Consider the following 20323-nt stretch of genomic DNA (forward strand, 5'->3'; position numbering starts at 1 on the left):
ATTGAAAGCCTAAAGAAGATTTTCTTCTTAATTCTGTGGCCTTCACTCGGCCCTAAACCAGGCTTCTGTCTGTACAATTCTGATGCAGTCATAGAAAATCAACCTGTGGATCATCCTGCACTGACATCCCATCAGAATTCAATCACCTGTTTAATGAACGTAGGCAAAGTACACATCAGAAAACAAGCTGGCTCTCGGCTAATACTTACCCTGGCATTAATTTGCCCCTATTGGATTGATCTTTTGGAAAATATTGGCAGCTGGAAGACTGGGCTGAAGATCTGAGTCTACCTTTTAATGGACTCTTCTTTCTGGTATCAGCCACATTAAATTACACTTCCCAGGCCTGACAGGAAGATTTCCAAAATGGGGACTTCTCTATGGTCAACAACTATTTGAGCATCTTCTGTGCCTGGCAATGTGCATACCCTGTGATACATGTGGAATTCTCTTTGTCTTTCCAGTAACTGCCCATCTTTGCCAATATTTGAAGCTAACTGTTTCTCTTCAATAGAAACTGGCCTGCCTATATGAAGAAGGTTCTTTCATTTTTATGTTCAAAGAATTGTTAATTTCTTGCTTTGAGCTAGCATTCTAATTAAATAATACCTGCATACATTTAACAGTCAAACCTAACATGTTAAAACAAACATAAGTCCTGATTTTCCCAGCATGTCTCCACTCCCTACACACCCTTCAAAATCAGCCTCTTCCTCAGTTTTCTGATCCCCATAAACAGAGCTGCCCCTCCTCTACTTTCTGAAGCCCCAACTCAACAATACACTTAACTGTTGTCTTTTCTCTTACACCACATCCAGCAGCATATTATGTTTCTATCTTCCAAAGGTGTCCTGTATTCTACCAGTCCTCATCTCCTCCAAAATGACCACAGAAACCTAAGCCATCTCTGGATTAAACTATTGCATTCACTTTCCCATTCCATTTTAAATATCAAAACAAATCAAGTCACTCCCTCCTGCCCAGATGCCTCCACGGATGGTGAAATCCAGATTCCTTCTTGTGGCTTTCAGAGTTTGACGAGGCCGTTGACAAGGCCCTGATGCTGTTCAACTCACCTCTGCCCCACTCCCTGTTATTTGCTCTGCCCAAACCCAGCCACAGTTGGCTTTTCCTCTCCAGAATCTTGGCAAGTGTTCTTTGCCCCACCTAAGATGTCTCCCCTAGATATTTTCCAACACCCTTCAAATTTGCCAAGGTGTCCCCTTAAGTACTCTTAATTCAGAAAAGCTTTTCCTGACCTTCCTACCTAGGATCATCTCTGTCCTCATCCTATACTTCTGCCCCTGTAAACTATTTTATTCTTCTGCATGCTTTTATTTGTATTTATTCATTACCCTTCTCCATCACTGGAATATAAACTTCATAAGGCTAAGTTCTCTTTAAAAAAAAAAAAAAACACAACTGTTGAATTCTTGGTACTGAGAAACCCTCTGGGTGCATACCATGAAGGTGTGTGGAATATAATGAATGAATAAATGAAATGATGATGAGGCTCAAACAAATTTGGAAGGTGAGAAATGGACTCATGCAGGCTGAAAAATTGAACAATGTGATGAATTAGCTGGGATCTGCTTTTTGTTCTTAGAAATTATTTAATAAAAATCTTAAGGAGAAATAGGAGATGCTTATGAAATAGCCTAAAGGAGAAGGAAAGCATTTGGGAGAAACATGATCTGATGACCAATAATTAGAATCAAGTAATGAAAAATCATAGTGATAGCTAGCATTTATTGAGGGCTGAGGATATGCCAGAAGCAGGCTAAATATCTCACTTAATCATAAGAGTCACTGATTAAAGGTGTACTGTTGTATTCCTATTTTAAAGGTTTACTTTTAATCTTTACAACATCCTGCAATATAGATATTATCTCCATTTTACATGTGAGGAAACTGTGGCACAGAATAATTAGCATATTTGCTAGTACAGGAAAAAGCCAGAAATTTGAAACAGTCTGAGTTTGGGTTCTTAATCCTTTGAAATCACTGTTCCTAACCATCTTTCACTCTGCTTCTACTTGGGGTACCTGGAACATCGATTGCAGATTTAACTAAGGTGTCAGGTATGAGTTACTTGCATTGACTGTGGGCTGAGTTCCACAGTTGACTTTCAGTGGACAAAAACCCATGATCATTTCTTTCCAGAAACGAATGGCAACATCTGAGTTTTGATAGTAATAGCTATGACTATAAGCACTCGCTGTCATCACCTTAAAATCTTTCATTTCAACCTATGGCAATTCTTCTTCCTGTAAAATATCCAGTGGTCAGAAATTTTGTCCCAATCCAATTTCTTATTAGATTTGATTTGGTCTCCTGGGCAAGCTAAAGCAGGAAGCATTTCCATCGAATATTAGACAGTTGTGCTTGGGGTTGCCACTGCCAGATTATCTTCTCCAAAGTAGGAAAAAATACCTTTGTTAAAATAACGCAATGCAGGAACTTTGGACTTAGAGAGTGATAGTTTGTCACATTACTGACTTCCTGTGTAACATGTAAAATTTATCATTTTACAGTAGAATATTATCTGCAGTTTAAAAAATCCATTCAAGTGTGAAATGACTAAAAATTGAGCTTTACTTAATTTTGGTTGGGTATTATATCATGTTAGTCAACAGTATATTTCATGATGTGATACTTTTAAAAATGCACTAAAATACTTTACATTAAAAGCCAACATGTTTGCCTAGTGAGTTATATATGCATTAAATTACACATTAATCATACACTAATGCCAATATCACTGACTTTAGGTTGAGAAGAGTAAATTAATTGGCTCCAACGATAGATTTAGAATAATTTATTTTATAGGTACGTTTCCAACAAAAATTTATCCCTAGATCTTGGATGTTTGAATGATTTGAGTCCTGTCTCCTTTAAGATTTGAAACTTTATCCCTGACACGTAAGTATTATGAGGTGAGCTCTTTAAGAGGCAAGAAAGCCAAGAAGGCTCAGCCCTTCCCCCACTTTTCTCCCCTCTGTTCTCTCTGCAATATGGGGACCCAGTGTGTATATTTTCTGGAGGATGCAGCCACAAGGTCTCCTCTATGAGAGCAGTTCTCATCAGACCCCAAACCTGCCAGTGCCTTTGATCTCAGCCTTTTCAGCTTATAGATTTGTGAAAAACAAACCTGTGTTCTTTATAAATTATCCAGCCTCAGATATTTTGTGACAGCAGCAGACAGATGAAGACAGAAATCATCTTGTCGTTCTTATTTTCTATCCCTAAGACTTTATAGGTGGCTTGAAACATCACAATTTTTGATTAAACAAACGTTTATGGACACTATAGATAAAAAGTGCTCGCAAGATGGGGGAGTGTATAAATACATATGTGGCAAAATGCCACATTCCCTTTCTATCTTTACTCTTCATTAGTCATGTTCATCAGCTTTCCATAGAAGGATTCCCTAAAACAGCTCAGCTCAGCTGTTTTATCTTTGGAATAGAGCTTTTTTTCAGCTGGTCCAGAATGATGACAATATCCCCAAAGATGTTCAATTTGACTTTTGCACTAATTCAGTTTAACAAGCAACCTGCTTTCATTTTTAGTAGGGCACATAACCATACCATACCAGGCAATTAAATCCCAAGCAAATCCACCTGCAGAACTTCTGAACATCTTCACATTTCCTTTCCTTATATCCCTTAATGTCAGTAAGAAATAAATAGTTTTTCCGATATCATTTCTCACGAAGATAATTTTTCTAGATAATTGGTTATAAGCCACTGAAGAAGCCTGAATTATGGTGTGTGCTCAAAATAAAACAGGTTAAAAGGCAGTAAAGGGCTGTTAGGGAAACTGAACTTGTTATACCACTGTTAACCCAAGCAACTAGTTATCTTTGACCTTCACCTTCAATTGAACCTTGTAAGATAATGTCATTTTTTTAGCATGACAAAGTATTTGAATAACTTTAAGTAAATAAGCAGATAAGGAGTTCAGTTCTAGATTCTCTGATCTTTTTAAAATGAATTTTTCTATTAATTCAAAACATATTTTCATCATTTTTTCAATATTTGAGGGAACTAATTCTGTTAAATATATTCTTAGTTCTACTTGGTTTCTGCTAGACCTCTCGTTCCTTGACTTAAGGCAATGTATGAGTGACTTTCACAGTCTCATATACTGACTGGGTCTAGGCTGCTGCTGCACCATAGAAATTTCTGTCACCTTTGAAACTTTTCTGCAATACAATAGCCAAGAGCTTAGCAAGTCTGAGCAGTCGGAGATTTAGTTTTTAATTCTGTTAAAATTTTAAATGCTATTGAGCAGCTGAAATGTAACTAGTGTGACTTAAAAACCTGAATTATAAGTTTTATTTCAAGACATTTAAATTTAAACAATCACATGTGGGCAGTGGTTACTGTACTGGACAATGAAGCAAAATAATTATTTTTAAATAAATCTCAAAAGAACATAGTGACTCATGTTTACTTTGAACTCTTCCAGTGGTGATTAAACATTCCATCCTCCTAAGCCTATCTTCAATTCCTCCACTAACATATGCCATTATAAAAAACATAATACCTCGCCTAATTGACCATTAAATCCAAATGGATTTCTTAAGACTTCTGCTGCTAAGGATGCCAAGCCATAAGCCTTTAACGTCTCCCATCTTATATTTATAATACTTGAAAACATATTTTGCAATGAGAGACTTTTAAAAATAACGAGTCTGTCTGTACACTGAGATAGGATGCCAATACTTATCTTTAATTTTTAACCATGTATGTGACCAGGCAATCAGACCACTGTCAATTACCTGCCTAGTGGTCAATTTTGCCACTGTAGTCAGCCTAAACAGTCGCTTAAATCACTTGCAGCGTGCTTAATAATTGTCAACAAGCCCTAGTGATAAAGGAAATTGACTGGACAGACTGTAATAAACTTGGCTTATGTAATTTATGGAATCATGTTAAAACAACAATAATTGATATTTTACAGTTCCCCCACACTTTAAGTACAGACCAGATTCTACTGGCATATTTTAGCTAACCAACCATTCATAAAATGGCAAGACTGGCACAATTTATGAGGTTATACAGTATTTACTGAGCAAATTTATTTGGGGATGCTAAGATATACATTGGGCAACATTTGAAGACAAGACAGTCTATGACATCTTGCCAAATTGTAAGGAAGGACTACGAGAAACATGAAAATAAGTATATATATATAAAAGTGCTGGCTGTACATTTGTATAGTAGAAGAGCCAGTATCAAGCTGTAAATAAGGCACTCTATTAGCCTATTTACCTAGGAGATTACCCTGGTGAGATCCCTCTTTGTTTTTTAGTGCTGTGCCTTTGGAATTCTGCTCTCCTTTGACCCTGCAGAATTCCAAAGGCACAGCAGGAACTTCCTTTCTATTGAGTGCCTGCTTGAAGCCATGCAAGACCTCATTTCATCTCTACAACCTGGGAAGAGGCAGAGTAAATAAAACCTCCACTTTCTAGTTCAGGGAACTGAGGTGAAGAAATCTGATCTAGAATATAGTAGCAATATTCAGGAACATGATACGAGCTTTCTATTCTATACAAAATCGCCACACTAGTTGAACTCTATTAGGATATTTTTTAAAAAAATTAAATCCAGGGAAGGAGGGAAAAAAGTAAATACAGCTATACCTCTACATAACATATTCTAAAGTCACTCAACCTGGGGGTATGGCTGCTTGCATTCATCTTTTTAGTGTAAAGACTATAATAGACTTAAGAATATTACTTACAAATCTTAAATATAAAAGGGCTTTATAGATAATTGGGTTGTGGTCTAGCAAATCTGCTTCCTATTCTTACCCAAGCCTTCAAACCTATATGTGGTCCATTTTAACATCCTGTATGATTAAACTGCCTTAACAGCATCTTATAGGACCCCAAATAATAATTCAAAAATTCGCCACATGTGGTATGAAAAGATTAGACACGTCTTAAGCAGGCAAGGACTTAAATCCTGGCTGATAATACAGTGAAGAAATTATACACCATAAAGGCAGGGGGAAAAGAGCAAAGGTTTAGCAAAAGGGAGATATAATCAGAGGACAGAGCCTTCATATAAATCAAGTCTTTCTATTCCGGGTGATTATTTCATAAACTGGATCTTGGACTGTTGATCTCTTTAAATGATTACTGTAAAATGTATGCACTTTCAGAAACAGTTGCTGGCTGATTTATATTTCAGACATATTTCCCCTCCGTTTTTATTCCTTGAAAATATGGTTTCCATAATAGAGTTGATATTTTCAAATAACATGAAAAACTTGAAATTCAATTTGTATAAAAGCTATGTAATTTTAGTGCACAATTTCTACATCACATTTGGAGAAATGGTGATAAAAGAAGCAACCAAATGCACACCCAGACAAGACCCATTTTCAAAAGATAAAATCATTTTGTCGAGAGGAAATATTGATTTTTTTTCTACCCCTCTTGCCTAGTCCAAATAATGAAATCAACCTTGGTATTTCCTCTAAAAGACAGAAAGATGGGCTTAGAAGAAGGGGAAAGAGAGAGAAGAGGAGAGAAAGGAAGGAGACAGAGGATCCCTGGAATGTTCCATTTCCCTTGCCAGTTGGCATATTTTTGAGCAGGCTTAGAGGAGATGAAGTGTTCCTTTCCCTAGTAATATTCGTAAATTGCCAAATGGTATTTGGTGTTAACAACAGAAGATAAAATACACATGCAGCACCTATTAGTCATGATAATATAATTTATTTATCCTAATGTCTGTAATAAACACAGCAAGTGAACTACAGCATGCTTTTATTATAAATGAAGGAGTCGGCTGTTTCACAGAGTGTTCTGCATGACCTCTTCTGTAGGCTGAAGTGTTCTCCTCTACCTACCTGCTCAACAAGGTGAGTTAGCCCATGATGAGGGTAGTGAAACACAGCCAAGCCAAAGACCTCCCACAGACACAATCGCTACTGCATACAGTGGTTAAAAACAGGTGATCAAAGACAGTGCTAATAAAGGCTAAAATATGAAGAGCATTCTAAGGCCATTACCGCTGCCCTTAATGAAAAATAGTCAAGGCTACATCACATTTCTAAAGCTTGCAGGTTCTCCATTTTCATTTTCTGGAGAAATTATTATTTATATGCTCTAACAATACCAAAACAACATGTCTTATTCAATTGGACTTGTAGTGGTTACTATTTAGTTGTCTCATGGTCCTTTATGTAAATTGTTAAGCAAAGTAAATACACACAGAGGCAAGCATCCAGAGAAGACTTCTGCTCACACTTCTTACACTGCTTTCTGCATAGAGAGGAATAAATGTAGTGCAAGCCTGCTGGGGCTCTCTCTGCAACCCAAGGGTGACTGGAGGAAGTAAGTACAGTATAGTGTAGACATAAAAAATAACTATGTAATAAGCTGTGACCATCAGCTAAGGGGCACAGAAGCAAATGCATGACTCAGAATAGCTTATATTCCATCTAACACATCTAACAATTTCCTATAAGTTCTCTTATCTAAGGACTTTTTTTTTTTGATTGTCACATGCTTAGAATTTTCACTTCCCCAAGAAGTTTATGAGATCCCTAACTACATTACTTTTAACAGGTATTTGCCTTTTCTAAAGCACCTTAAGTGACTCAGAATAGTATTAGGAGCATAGTAGCTATTCATGATATACAACTATAAATTGAAGTATGCTGTTGTTTGTCTCACACAGTTAATGTTCTATGGGCAATACAAATAAGGATGCTTTTAAAAATTCTTACATTAAAAATTGCAGAACATGCTGCTGTATACAAGCCTTATGTATTGAGATATTCATATTCAGTAGTTAGTATTAAAAAGAAAAATATTTTTGTCCCTTGATTTACAAATACTGTCATTAAAAAAAAGTAAAAAAGAGAAAAAAGTTGAAAATATTTTTAAGTTGGATGTTTAGGAACAATGATATTTGTAGAAGAAGAAAAAATAAGTTATTCAGTTTGAGAAAGCAAGATTGACAACTTATGATTTTTATCAGAAATACAATGTAATCATGACTAGTCAGCCATGAAAAGTACAATAAAACAATTCTAAGATAATATTAGGTTTAGGGTAAAGAATTCAGATACCTGTACATATTAGATCTTTTTAAAAATGCTTAAATTTAAAGTTTCATATTAGAAAACTGAACAAAACTTTTCTTGATAGAATGTTTGAGGTTAAAGTCAATCTTTGTACAATGTGGCATATACCATATATATGTATGTTTATACACACACACATATATATACACATATACATCATATACATATAAACAAGCACATACATACATGTGTATATGCCTAATTTGATTTTTACTGAACTTTATTAATCAAAAAAGCCAAATATTCATAAAATGATTTATTCTCCATATATTAACTATAAGCATTAAATCAACGAAGAGACTGAGGACTCAAATGCTAAATTAACATGGACATTGTGAAATGGAAACTGGCTTAAATCCACAGGGCAACAACTCGCTCTTACAAGCGGAAACCTCATCAGGGCCAGCTTCATGGGTGCACAACCAGCAAAGTTGGACAAGGTCTCACACTTAGAGGGAAACTGCGTAAAGACTGACTTCATGTCTTGCTTTAATTGTAGTTGTTAACATTTCTTAATTTTTCAGAAAAGTGTCCTTGCATTTTCATTGTGCACCGAATCCTGCAACTGATTTAGCCAGACCTCCCTGGGAGCCTATATTTTCAGACAATTTCTGGACACCTGTATACATTACTGTGTTTTTGAAGTTATTGTCTGAGAGTTTGTTTCTGTGAGGCAAATATTTACATGACTTGGAAGTCTTAGCCCTTGCCTGGATGAATATATCAATCTTGCCAGGGCAATCTTGGCTAAGACGAAGAAAGGATGAGGATTTTGCCAAGAGTAGATGATCAACCAGTACTCTGATGGCCTATCTTGATTTCATTGACATGCTGATATAAATCACCCAGGAAGTGAACCCAGTACAGAGATTATTTGTCACATTTCTAACTTATATTTTATCTCCTTCCAAAAGCATTTGAAGTCATTTTCAAGTGAAACATAGTTTTACATAAAACCAATAGGAATACAAATAAAGGAATATTATTAATTGAAAAGAAAATAAACAAATAAGTAAACAAAGAACTTGACAAAAAAAAGAAGAAAAGAAGAGGAGCACAGGAAATTGTGTCTAAAATAAGGCTGTGTGTTTCAAATAGTTACTCACTGAATTAACCTTTAGAATAGAATTTTTAATTAAAAATATAAAGCTGGAAAACTTATTAGTAAGTCTTCATTCTAAATAACATTGGAGGTCCATAAGAAAAACTAAAAAAAACTATTTAAGGTACAGAAATATTTCTTAAATGAACAATTTGGGTGCTCTTCCCTTATAAAAGTTGCTAGTATGGAATTGTAACTTGTTTTACAGCTTTACTCTGGGATGAATGAGGTTCATACAGTGATTCAAGTTAGAAGTCAAGGAGACAGTCCAGTGGAGGTCGTCTCCCATGCTTCTGGGGCCTCAGTTGGCCTTTGGTATCTTCTTCAGTTGTTATTGCCTGTTTAACTTCTTTAAAAGTCCCTGTATTTAGAAGTTTTATGCCATTTTTCTTTTACCTCTGATGCTAAAACCGGCCCAGACTAACTCCAGAAAATGTGAGAAAAATCAACGGAGAAGGATTGAACTCAATGGTGGTGATGATGAAATACTGTTGGGCAGGGAGTCACTTTAGGAAATGAGGATGTGAGCTCTATGGAGGAATGGGGCCATGGTTTCCTCTAATCTGCCATTGTGGACAATGAGGCCTGAGTGAGGAGGCCATCTGTCAAAATGTTAGCTTTCCTATGAAAACCTTCAAGTTAAGCACGTTGGTTCAAACCCCTGCCTTCCGTTTTCTCATCTCAAAGAAGTTCTACTAGGAATCCTCACTAAACACAGCCTCTCCCTTTTCATACTCACACTCAGGCTGAGTGGCCACCTTGATGGGTTGAGAACTCTCCCCTGGCCCCCACTCATTGTAGGCAACAACTCGGAAGGTGTACATGGCTTCTGGCTTCAGGTTTCCCACGGTAAGCTGAAGGGACCCAGGCTGGGTCGTATTCAATGCTCGTTCCCTAGGAAATCAAGGTTGAACAGAGAGATTATTTCCAAAATGAATACTTTGGGCCCAGACCTTTACTGGGGTTACAAGAGCTCACTCATTATGGATGACTATGGGACAGAATCAAGAGGTCGGAGGCTTACTATGGAAAATAAACTACTTGAAAGGAACGATAAATAAAGGTGGCAAGGTTTTCAGGGAGTTCAAGTTGATGTCATTCTTGATGCAACTTGCAAACTAAAGACTTTCCCTTGACACTTTACAATTAAGAATTCGAAACTCATGAGAAACAAAGAGGTATTAAAATAAGAAGAAGCATCTGGAATGTAGACAGGAAGATGCATTTTGTACCCATCCGGCTAATGACAGAAATCAAGGTTTCAATTATTCCACAAATTGGTCTTTGTCAGTATTGCCAGCAAATGCATTTATGCCTTTTCTTTCTTTGTAGGAAAGGAAAATGCAGATGCTAAGTGTTCCTGTGTATGTATGGAGCTTGGGCTCCTGTGGATACGTTAAGTGCACTTATTAAAAGGAAGGAAATTATTTTCTGTGTGAAGAGAAATAGTCAAAAATGTCTGCTTTCCTTTTTCTTCAAGTCTCTTCTACATGAGCTCAATACATTTTACCAATTAAATGCGTCTTCCATGTTGTAAACAAATGGATTTGCTGATCCTGGTGGGATTTAGATATACTTTAAGAGAAGACAAACTATGAATAGGGATGCTATCAGTAAACATGAGAACTACTGAAATTTTCCTTAAGGATGCAAAAGATTCTAGACCTCCTAGATATCTTCATTGACCCTTAACATATAATTGTGAACTGAGTAAAGTAGAAATGCTCAACTATTCACTGTTTGTTAAGGTTTCTATCCCTAGATAATATCTCTTAGCTTTCAATGGAATTACAAGTTTATTTTAATTGTGTCATGGAGTTTTATTTTATTTTTGGAGATATTTAAAGTGAAGCCTACTTTTATCTCAGGGAAAATTAGTTTTTTAAAAAGAAGAATCAAATTGTTCCTAGTGGCATGAATGATGATTACTGAGCCTATGTACACTCAAAATATCATGCAGCAAAACCTGGCTAGCTCATCCTTAAATCAAAATTTTCTTCTTCTTCATATGCTAGACTAAATTTCCCAGCCTACTAAACCCTGGATGAAGACATATGATTGAGTATATGTGATGTGTGCTGATTCACTCTGAGCCTAAAATCACTGCATATAACTAACCCTCTAGATTTTCTTCCTTTACTGTGGACCTGACATAGCCAAGCATGATGAGCTTAGATTTTACACATTGATCATGGAGAGGTTTACAAGTTTACAAGAATTTTGGAGAAGAGCTGGTGGAGAAAAACTGTCAATTAGAACATTGTTTTATTTCTTATAGAGTCAAAAGTAGAGATTTGAGTGATTATACGTATTAGAGCTTGTTCTATCACCAACATAATTTTAACCAGTACAGCTAAATAATTAAAATATGCACCTTTGTGTGGTTTCCTCAGGTGGGGGCTCAGGGTCTGATCAATGGGTATGAAGTTTAATTAGAGAAGATGGAAAGTTCTGTGAACACATGGCGAGATGGTGGCACAACAAGAGAGAACAAAGTTAATGCTATGGAATTGTGCACTTAAAAATGGTTAAAAGTGCAAATATTATGTTATGTACATGTTAGAACTACAAAGAAAAAGCACACAATATGAATCTAAACATAGCCTGAGGCTAGACAAATTTTTAGAAATACAGTGTTATGTTGGTAAAGACTGCATAATGAATCCCATCTGGGAGGTCTGGATGGGATTCAGTATAACCCAAAGTAGCCAAATATAAGAAACACTGTATGATACTTCAACATACCACAGGTTGCACTGCCATACCCTACCAAACTAAACACAGTTAGGCCAGCAAGTTGCTTTTTAAAAGAGAACCTCATCATCCAAAGATCAAAGACCTAAATGTAAAAACTTGAGACTATGAAAACTATTAGACAGAAACACAGGAGGAACCCTTCAAGATATTGTATAAGTGATGATTTTTTTTTTTTTTAAATAAGACCACCAAAGAACAGGGAACAGAAGCAAAAATAGACACGTGAGATGAGATCAAGCTATGATGCTTCTGGACAGCAAAGGTAGCTACCCATGGGGTAAAGAGAGAACCTACGAAAAGGCAAAAGGTTTATGGACTACTTATCTGATTCCATAATCATATTCAAAATATATTAGGAACTCGAAAACCTCAATAGAAATAAAAGGTAATCCAATTGCAAAATAGGCAAATGGTATGAGTAGAAAATTCTCAAAAGAATAAATTCAACTGTCAACAAATTTATGAAAAAATGCTCAATTTCATAAACCATGAAGGAAATACATATCAAAAATATAATGAGATGTCATCGCATCATAGTCAGAAGAGCTATTACAAAAAAAAAAACAAATAAGAAAAAAGAAAAAGGAATGTTGATGGTAATGTAGAAAACAAGGAGTTCATACAGGAAGGAAGTTAGTACAGCTATTAGGAAAAGGCATGGAGCCTCTTCAAAACACTAAAAACAAATTCCACCATAAATCTTCTAGAAATAATAAATGAATTCAGCAAAGTAGCAGGATATGAAATCAATACCCATAAATCAAATGCATTTCTATTCAATCAGTGATGAATCCACTGCAAGAGAAATTAGAAAAACTACCCCATTCACAATAGCTTCAAAAGAAAAATTACTAGAGGATCAATCTAACAAAAAAAGGTAAAAGACCTCTACAATGAAAACTATAGAACACTGAAAAGGAAATTGAGAAGGACCTTAGAAGCTTGAAAGATCTCCCATTCTCTTGGATAGCCAGAAATAATATTGTCAAAATGCAATACTACCAAAAGTGTTATTCAGATTTAATGCAATTCCTATTAAAATTCCAATGACATTCTTTATAGAACTAGAAAAAGAAACCATGAAATTGATTTGGGAAAATAAGAGACCTAGAATAGACAAAGCAATCCTTAGCGAGATGATTGAAGCAGGAGGCATCATCATACCAGACCTTACACTGTGCTACAGAGCAATAGTAACAAAAACAGCATGGTATTGGCACCAAAATAGACATGTAGATCAATGTTACAGAATAGAAGACACGAAGACAAACCCACATAAATATGGTAATCTCATATTAGACAAAAGTGCCAAAAATATTCACTGAAGAAAAAGATAGCCTATTCAATAAATGGTGCTGAGAAAACTGGAAATCCATATATAGTGAGATGAAATGAAACTTCTATCTTTCACCCTGCACAAAACTCAATTCAAAGTGGATCAAAAACTTAGGCACTAGAACAGAGATACTGCACTTAATAGAAGAAAAAGTAGGCCCAGAACTTCATTATGTCAGCTTATGACCTGACTTCCTTAATAAGATTCCAAGTGCAAGAAGTAAAACTAAGAATCAATAAACAGGATAAATTCAAACTTAAAAAGTTTCTTCTCAGCAAAGGAAACAATCAATAACATGAAGAGAGAGCCTACAGAATGGGAGCTACGCACACCTCAGATAGAGTACTAATCTCCAGAATATATAAAGGATTCAAAAAACACACCTCTCCCAAAAACCCAAATAACCCAATCAATAAATGGGCTAAGGAATTGAACAGATACTTCACAGAAGAAAAAATACAATCAATCACCAAACATGAAAAAAAATTTCAATCATCTCTAGAAATTAGAGAACTGCAAATCAAAATTACCCTAAGATTTCATCTCACTCCAGTCAGAATGGGAATTTTCAAGAACATAAACAATAGTAAGTGTTGGTGAGGATGTGGGGGAAAATGTACACTAATACATTGCTAGTGGGACTTCAAATTGGTGCAACCTTTCTAGAAAGCAGTATGGAAATTTGTTAGAAAACTTGGAATGGAACCACTCCTTTGATCCAGTTATCCCACTCCTAGGTTTATACCCAAAGGACTTTAAATCAGCATACTATAGTGACAGAGCCACATCAATGTTTATAGCAGCTCAATTAACAATAGCTAAACTATGGAACCAGCCTAGATGCCCTTCAATAGAGGAATAGATAAAGAAAATATGGTACATATACACAATGGCATATTACACAGCCTTAAAGAAGAATTAAATTATGACATTTGCTGGTAAATTGATGGAGCTGGGGAATATCATGTGAAGTGAAGTAAACCAAACCCAAAAAACCAAAGACCAATTTATTTCTCTGAGAAGCAGATGCTGATCCATAATGTAGGATGAGGAGGGAAGAATGAAGGAACTTTAGATTGTGCAAAGGGGAGTGAAGGGAAGGGTGGGGGCATGGGGATTGGAAGGATGATGGAATGAGATGGACATTATTACCCTATATACATGTAAGATTAGACTACCATTGTGACTCTGCACCATGTACAGCCAGAGGAATGAGAAGTTGTGTTCTACTTGTATACAATGTGTCAAAATGAACTCTACTACCATATCTAAATAATTAGAACAAAATACAACATTAAAAAAAATACTAAAAACAGAAATTGAGCTACCCTATTTCTAGGTATGTATCCCAAGATATAATATCAGCATATCAAAAATATAACTGCATGCTCACGTTTAGTGTGATACTATTCACAATAGTATATGGAAGCAACCAATAGATAACCACCAATAGAGGAATGGATAATGAAAATATGACCTATATACACAATGGAATATCATTCAGCCATAAAAAGAATGATATCATTTTCAGCACAACTAATGGAACTGAAGGAGATTATGTTAAATGAAATAAGTCAGTTACAGAAAACCAAACACCATAAATGCATGCTAAAAATATAAGCCAATCTGAATGTAGAATTGTGGTTTGTAGAATCCTGAAAGGATGGGTTGAAGGGAATATGAGAGGTTAGATAAAGGGAGCAAAATATAATTAGATAGGAAGAATAAGTTCTGGTGTTGTACATCACAGGGAGTGACTACAGTTCACAATAAACTATCGTGTATATTATGCATAACTGGTAGGAATTCAAGGACTCCAAACACCAAGCAAGGAGAAAAAAACGTTAATTACCCTGATATGATTAGTACAGACTACACACATGTATTGAAATATCACACCACACCTCATAAATATGCACACTTATTATGTGCTAATCAAAATTTTTTTAAATGTTGAGGTAGATGGAAATGCTAATTATCCTGATTTGATCATTACACACACACACACACACACACACACACACACACACATATATATATATATATATAATTATTACACTCTATTCCATAAATTTGTACAATTTAAATAATTAATTTTAAACAGGAAACCTTCATAATTAGATTGTATGTATTTTCATCAGAAATTTTATATACACTGCCTCACAAGTCCTTTGATATAGATAGAATAGTTTATCATTATTTTATAGACACAAATGTGCAATTAATATAAATTACATGATTCTTTCCCACAGGACTTACAGTTGTGGGTATCACAGTTACTATAGAAATAAAAAAACTCTATCCTCTAAATCCAGTTTTGACATCACTCAATAATAATGGTGAAACAAAGGACCTCTTTGAATCATAGGTCTGGGTAGAAGATATGGTATCCTAAAGGGGACAGAGGCACAATGTGTCTTTGGAAAACACTGTGAGGAGGAGTTGTCTCTCCTCTGCTTTGAATCATTCCATGATATCTTTTCTGGACTTTCAACACTGTAGTTGTCATCAGAGATCAGATTTGCATATTAAATTTCTTTGGCATCTATAAGAAAAGTGACTTTATTTTTAGACCTACACACTAATTTTGATAAAACCCACTATGTTCCAGATCTTGCTGGTATAACCCTTGAATAGTGTTCCTCAAATGATTCAAAAGGTGAGAAAATTTGAACATGCCCAGGTAAGAATACTGAAGATCACATAATGAAAATATCACTCATATGTAAAAAAGACTCTCTTGTATGAGAAGACAGTTTCAGAATTCCATAATATCCATCAACCTCTGAATAATATCCCAAATACAAATATTCACACACACAAATTATTCTCATTGATATGGACAGATGGAATTGCTTCAGTCTTACAGAAATTGTGACAAAGCACCTTTAGAAAACACTTCTATGGCATTTCTCTGTAAAATACAATCTAAACATATTCATTGCGCTTGCTCAGCAAACCTAGCTTCAGGACATCACATCCCTCTTATAATAACATGCTTGCACTACCCTGGTCTAACCACTGGATTCTTCAACGTAGGCTCTGAGTCATCTTACACAATGACTGATGCACTTCAATGCTAGGTGCTGTTCTGAAATCTGCTCCTCACAGCCAAGTGAGGTCACAGTAAGACTCTACGTAGGTGTGTTTTCCAATGATATGCTGCATGTGAACCATCTTAAGGAGAAACCACCGTGCCCAGGAGACAACGCAGAGTCTTTCATAAATGGCAGTCGCTGCTGTTATTTTATCATTAGAATAAAATACCACCAGGACATCATTAGGAAGTAAGACATTTGAGTCCAAGAAGAGGACTTGTCTACAAAATATGTAGAACCAGTCTTCTGAGGAGATAAAAAGCACACAAAAAGGTTTCACTGTCATGTAGGCCTGCTTCCCAAATAACAATAACAAAAACCTTATTAATATTTTCTAATAGATCAATTTGGTTTGGAGACATAAGTTTAAACCAGTAGTTCATAAACAGAACTACTGAACCAGTTCCACTAGTGAAAACGAATGTTTGTAGGGACCGGGACTTTGCTGACAGGCTTAGAGAAGTAGAGGAGCTCCCTGAGATGCTCAGCACAGCTCCGAATGTCTGTGGCATCTGAGGTCCCCACTGGTGCCTGGGCTTCTGCTGCCAAGCTTCTGTCCCTTTGCTTTCTTGGGTACTACTGGGGGTGACGTCCAACTGCTGAAGTGACATAAATGCATTGCGGGAAGAAAGCGTGTCTTGCCATATTATCCTGCACAATTTGCTCAGTCACAAGCTGCAAAGGTTAGCAGGAGGCTTTTGATTTTGTTCTCCAGGCTTTATTAGCTGTAAACAAAGCATCACACCTTATTTACCAACAGTTAAGTAAGGTCTGGGTTTGGAAGGGCAGCTGATTATGCTGGGTATCTCTGGCCCCGTAACTGCCTGACACAAGACCATCTCGAGTAGTTAGACTCCATCATCTCTACACTGAAGCACTTAGTAATTAAGGGTTTCTTTCTGCTCACTCTAATCCATACTCCTGTGTAAATGGGCAGATAAACACTTAGAGCTCTGAGAAAAGGTGAACCCTTGATGTGAGAAGTTTGCCCAATTATCGTGTGAGGATGTTCTGCTGCCTCTCAGGGAAATCCAGTGAGTTGAAGACATAATTACTCTTCAAATCTGCACCGCTCAGTCTGTGCCATCTAGAATCCATTCCCTGTGAATTTACTTGTAGAATATCCAGAATATTGAATACATGAAGTCTGACTCCTTGGGCTAAGAAACAACCACAGGCAACTTACCTCTTTGACCATTACAAAAAGATCACAAGAAGTTAGTAAAAAACAAATATTGACTTCTTATAAATTTTAGTGTTAGGTGTGTCAGGTCACCTGATTTCTTGGAAAACACCTGCCTGTATTCTAGAAGCATGCACTTTGATGCAGTAACAATGATGCTGCTGCTTTGCTGATCTCAGTCAGTGTAACTGTTAAGTGTCGACACATTTTGAGTCATGAAGTCAAATGTGGTAGCATGAATGAATGCACCTTGTGGGAGCTTCACTGAGACCTAATCCTGCACCTGGAATCTGTCCCTGCTCTAGTACATTCTTGCAATGTATTGGATTATAATAGCAGCTTTTCCTAGTTCTTTGTCATGGGTCCTTCTAATTCTTTCTACCTGTTATTTACAGACATCTTTTTTAATATGCATATTCTGTCAACTCCATGCACATGACCTAGAACTGGCTGATGTTCTATAACTAATACAATCTCACCTCCTTGGGATGGTCCAGAGACTTTCACCGTGTGGACCAAACCTTTTCACAGGCCTCTGCAATGACCCACCTGCCTCATCCATGCCCCTGGCTACCTCTGCCTTTTCTCCTCATGCCTTTGGTTTGGTTTGTTCCATTTCAGTCGGCCTGGAGTTATGTTCTTTGGACTCAGACTTCCTTCTCAACTTGGCAAGAACTTGTTTCAAATGAAATTTTCTATTTCCTACTATCACTTCATGTAATTCCAAGCAGCATTAAATGTCCTCTCTTAGTATTTTGGTGGTTCTTGGTTTATGCACTGAGTATAGCCCATAGGTCACTATATTAACGGACAAGCCTGTCTCTTTGACTTGATTTTGAATTACTTTAGGAGAAACCATATTTCACACATATTTTGTTCACATTCAGCATTTATACAGACTGAGTATAAAAAGTAGCAGTGTTGCTGATGTTTATAATTTTTCAATGAATGCATAACTAAATGTAAAAAAAAATTAGGATAGTAACTGAATAAAAAATGCCTAAAAAGCTAGATTTTGATTTCATGTCCCATCCCAATTTATTTGGGTCATCTTCACCATGCTCCTTCACTTTTCTGAATCTTGATTTCATACCTGGAAACAAGAGAATGGGATCTACTCAAAGATTTTCTACTCTAATATTCTTTATTGAGAGTAGAAAATCTCCTATCTCTGGTTTTTTATTTTGTTACATTTTGTTTTATTTAGCTGAGTTCAGAACTTATGTTCTAGTCTCTAGAACACATGGAAATACATACTGTCTTAGCTAAGTGCACCAGGGTGTTAATGCTTAGTTAAGATGGTGAGTTGAGCAAATAAATTATCTGTTGAGGGTGGCTAGTACCTAACTAGTTGATTCTATGAGAGACAATTACATTAACATTTTTTGGTAGGGAAGAAATTACATTTGATGAAAAGATTTTTAGCATCTCCTTTGTATCTATTTTACTTGCATTTTTATTTCTTTTAGGAGTGTAAGAATGGTACAACAATGAAAATATTTTAAAACTGACATATGGTGTTTATTGGAACAGAGCTCATGGTGATAGAAGTAATAACCCCCTACCCTAAGTCCTCTGTCCCTGACTGTTCTAAAACTGTGGATTTTGGAAGCACTGCCATTTAAGAGGGAAGGAGATTCTGAGAAGACTCAGTGCCAGATACAGCATAAGGAGAAACAGAGTCTGTCTTGTCACAGGCATTTCTAGTACTTCCAATAAATTTTGGTTAAAAAATTCTTGTTGTTTTCCTCAAATTGCAAAAAACATAGACCTAGGAACAGACTTTTCAAAAATTTGCTTAATATAATTTCTGCATCAATGTTAGTACAGGTCCAGGAGACTAATTATATAACACATAGCTATTGCAACAACAAATTTGAAGCAACTTTTTTGTGGATGGGGGTAGGGAAAGATTTTAGTTTCAAATTATATATTTTGCATAATTTCAGCCTCTATTTTCTGGATGAACATGACTCATTTCTGGGTCCTCTTCTTCTGATTCTTTGGGATGAGCCATTCTGTTCTAGCTGCAGTGGCTCTGCACCTGCCAGATTCCTGACCTACACCTTTGACCCAGTCCTCTCTGAGCACCAGACTCTTATTTTTGAGACCCCTCTTAACCTCCCTGCTACAATGTTCCAACAGGTATGGCAAACACAATGTGCCTGAAACTGAACTTGTGGTCTTCATTCCCAAGCCTGATGCTTTCCAGCACCCCAATCTTAGAGAATTGCACCCCTTTCTACATTGAAACACAGCTGACACCTGGCAACTGTCCTTGGCACCTCCCATTCCCTCACCAATCACATGCAATTCATCGACTGGACCTAACCACTTTGTTTCCTTAATATAAATCTCTCAAATTTCGTTTCCCCTTCTCCATCCCTATTGTCAGACCCTTCATCTGAGCCGTGATTATTATCTCCTGCCTGGACATCTGTGGCAGCCTGTCTTCTGCCCTCTATTTAGGTAACCTCTGGTCTAAGCCCCTCTTTTCCACCCACTGAAGTCTCTTAAGATTACTCTCCTGACTCTGGTAGAACCATACAAACACACTTACATTTTCTCATAGAAGCATGTTCCTCTCCAAGAGGGCTCTTAACTCAGTGTGTATGTAAATATTCACCAGTAGGATGATCCTCCCAAGATTTCTAAATGCCTTCCAGGGAAATTTTTGAGTTCTCTACTATTTTCAAACCAGTGCTTGACACCATTAAAAAAAAAAAAAAAACAAACTC

General features: G+C 36.4%; 1 protein-coding gene across 1 annotated transcript in view; it reads right to left on the bottom strand.

Moving 5' to 3' along the window:
* The window catches only part of Dcc (DCC netrin 1 receptor), a 1056042-nt gene that overhangs the window by 296417 nt on the left and 739302 nt on the right, over positions 1-20323 (bottom strand). Inside the window, exon 9 of the mRNA XM_077792339.1 lies at positions 9951-10105. Coding sequence (XP_077648465.1) covers positions 9951-10105 — 155 coding nt within the window. The remainder of the gene's footprint in view (positions 1-9950; positions 10106-20323) is intronic.

Source organism: Urocitellus parryii, chromosome 13 (assembly GCF_045843805.1).
Source record: "Urocitellus parryii isolate mUroPar1 chromosome 13, mUroPar1.hap1, whole genome shotgun sequence".
Lineage (NCBI taxonomy): Eukaryota > Metazoa > Chordata > Mammalia > Rodentia > Sciuridae > Urocitellus > Urocitellus parryii.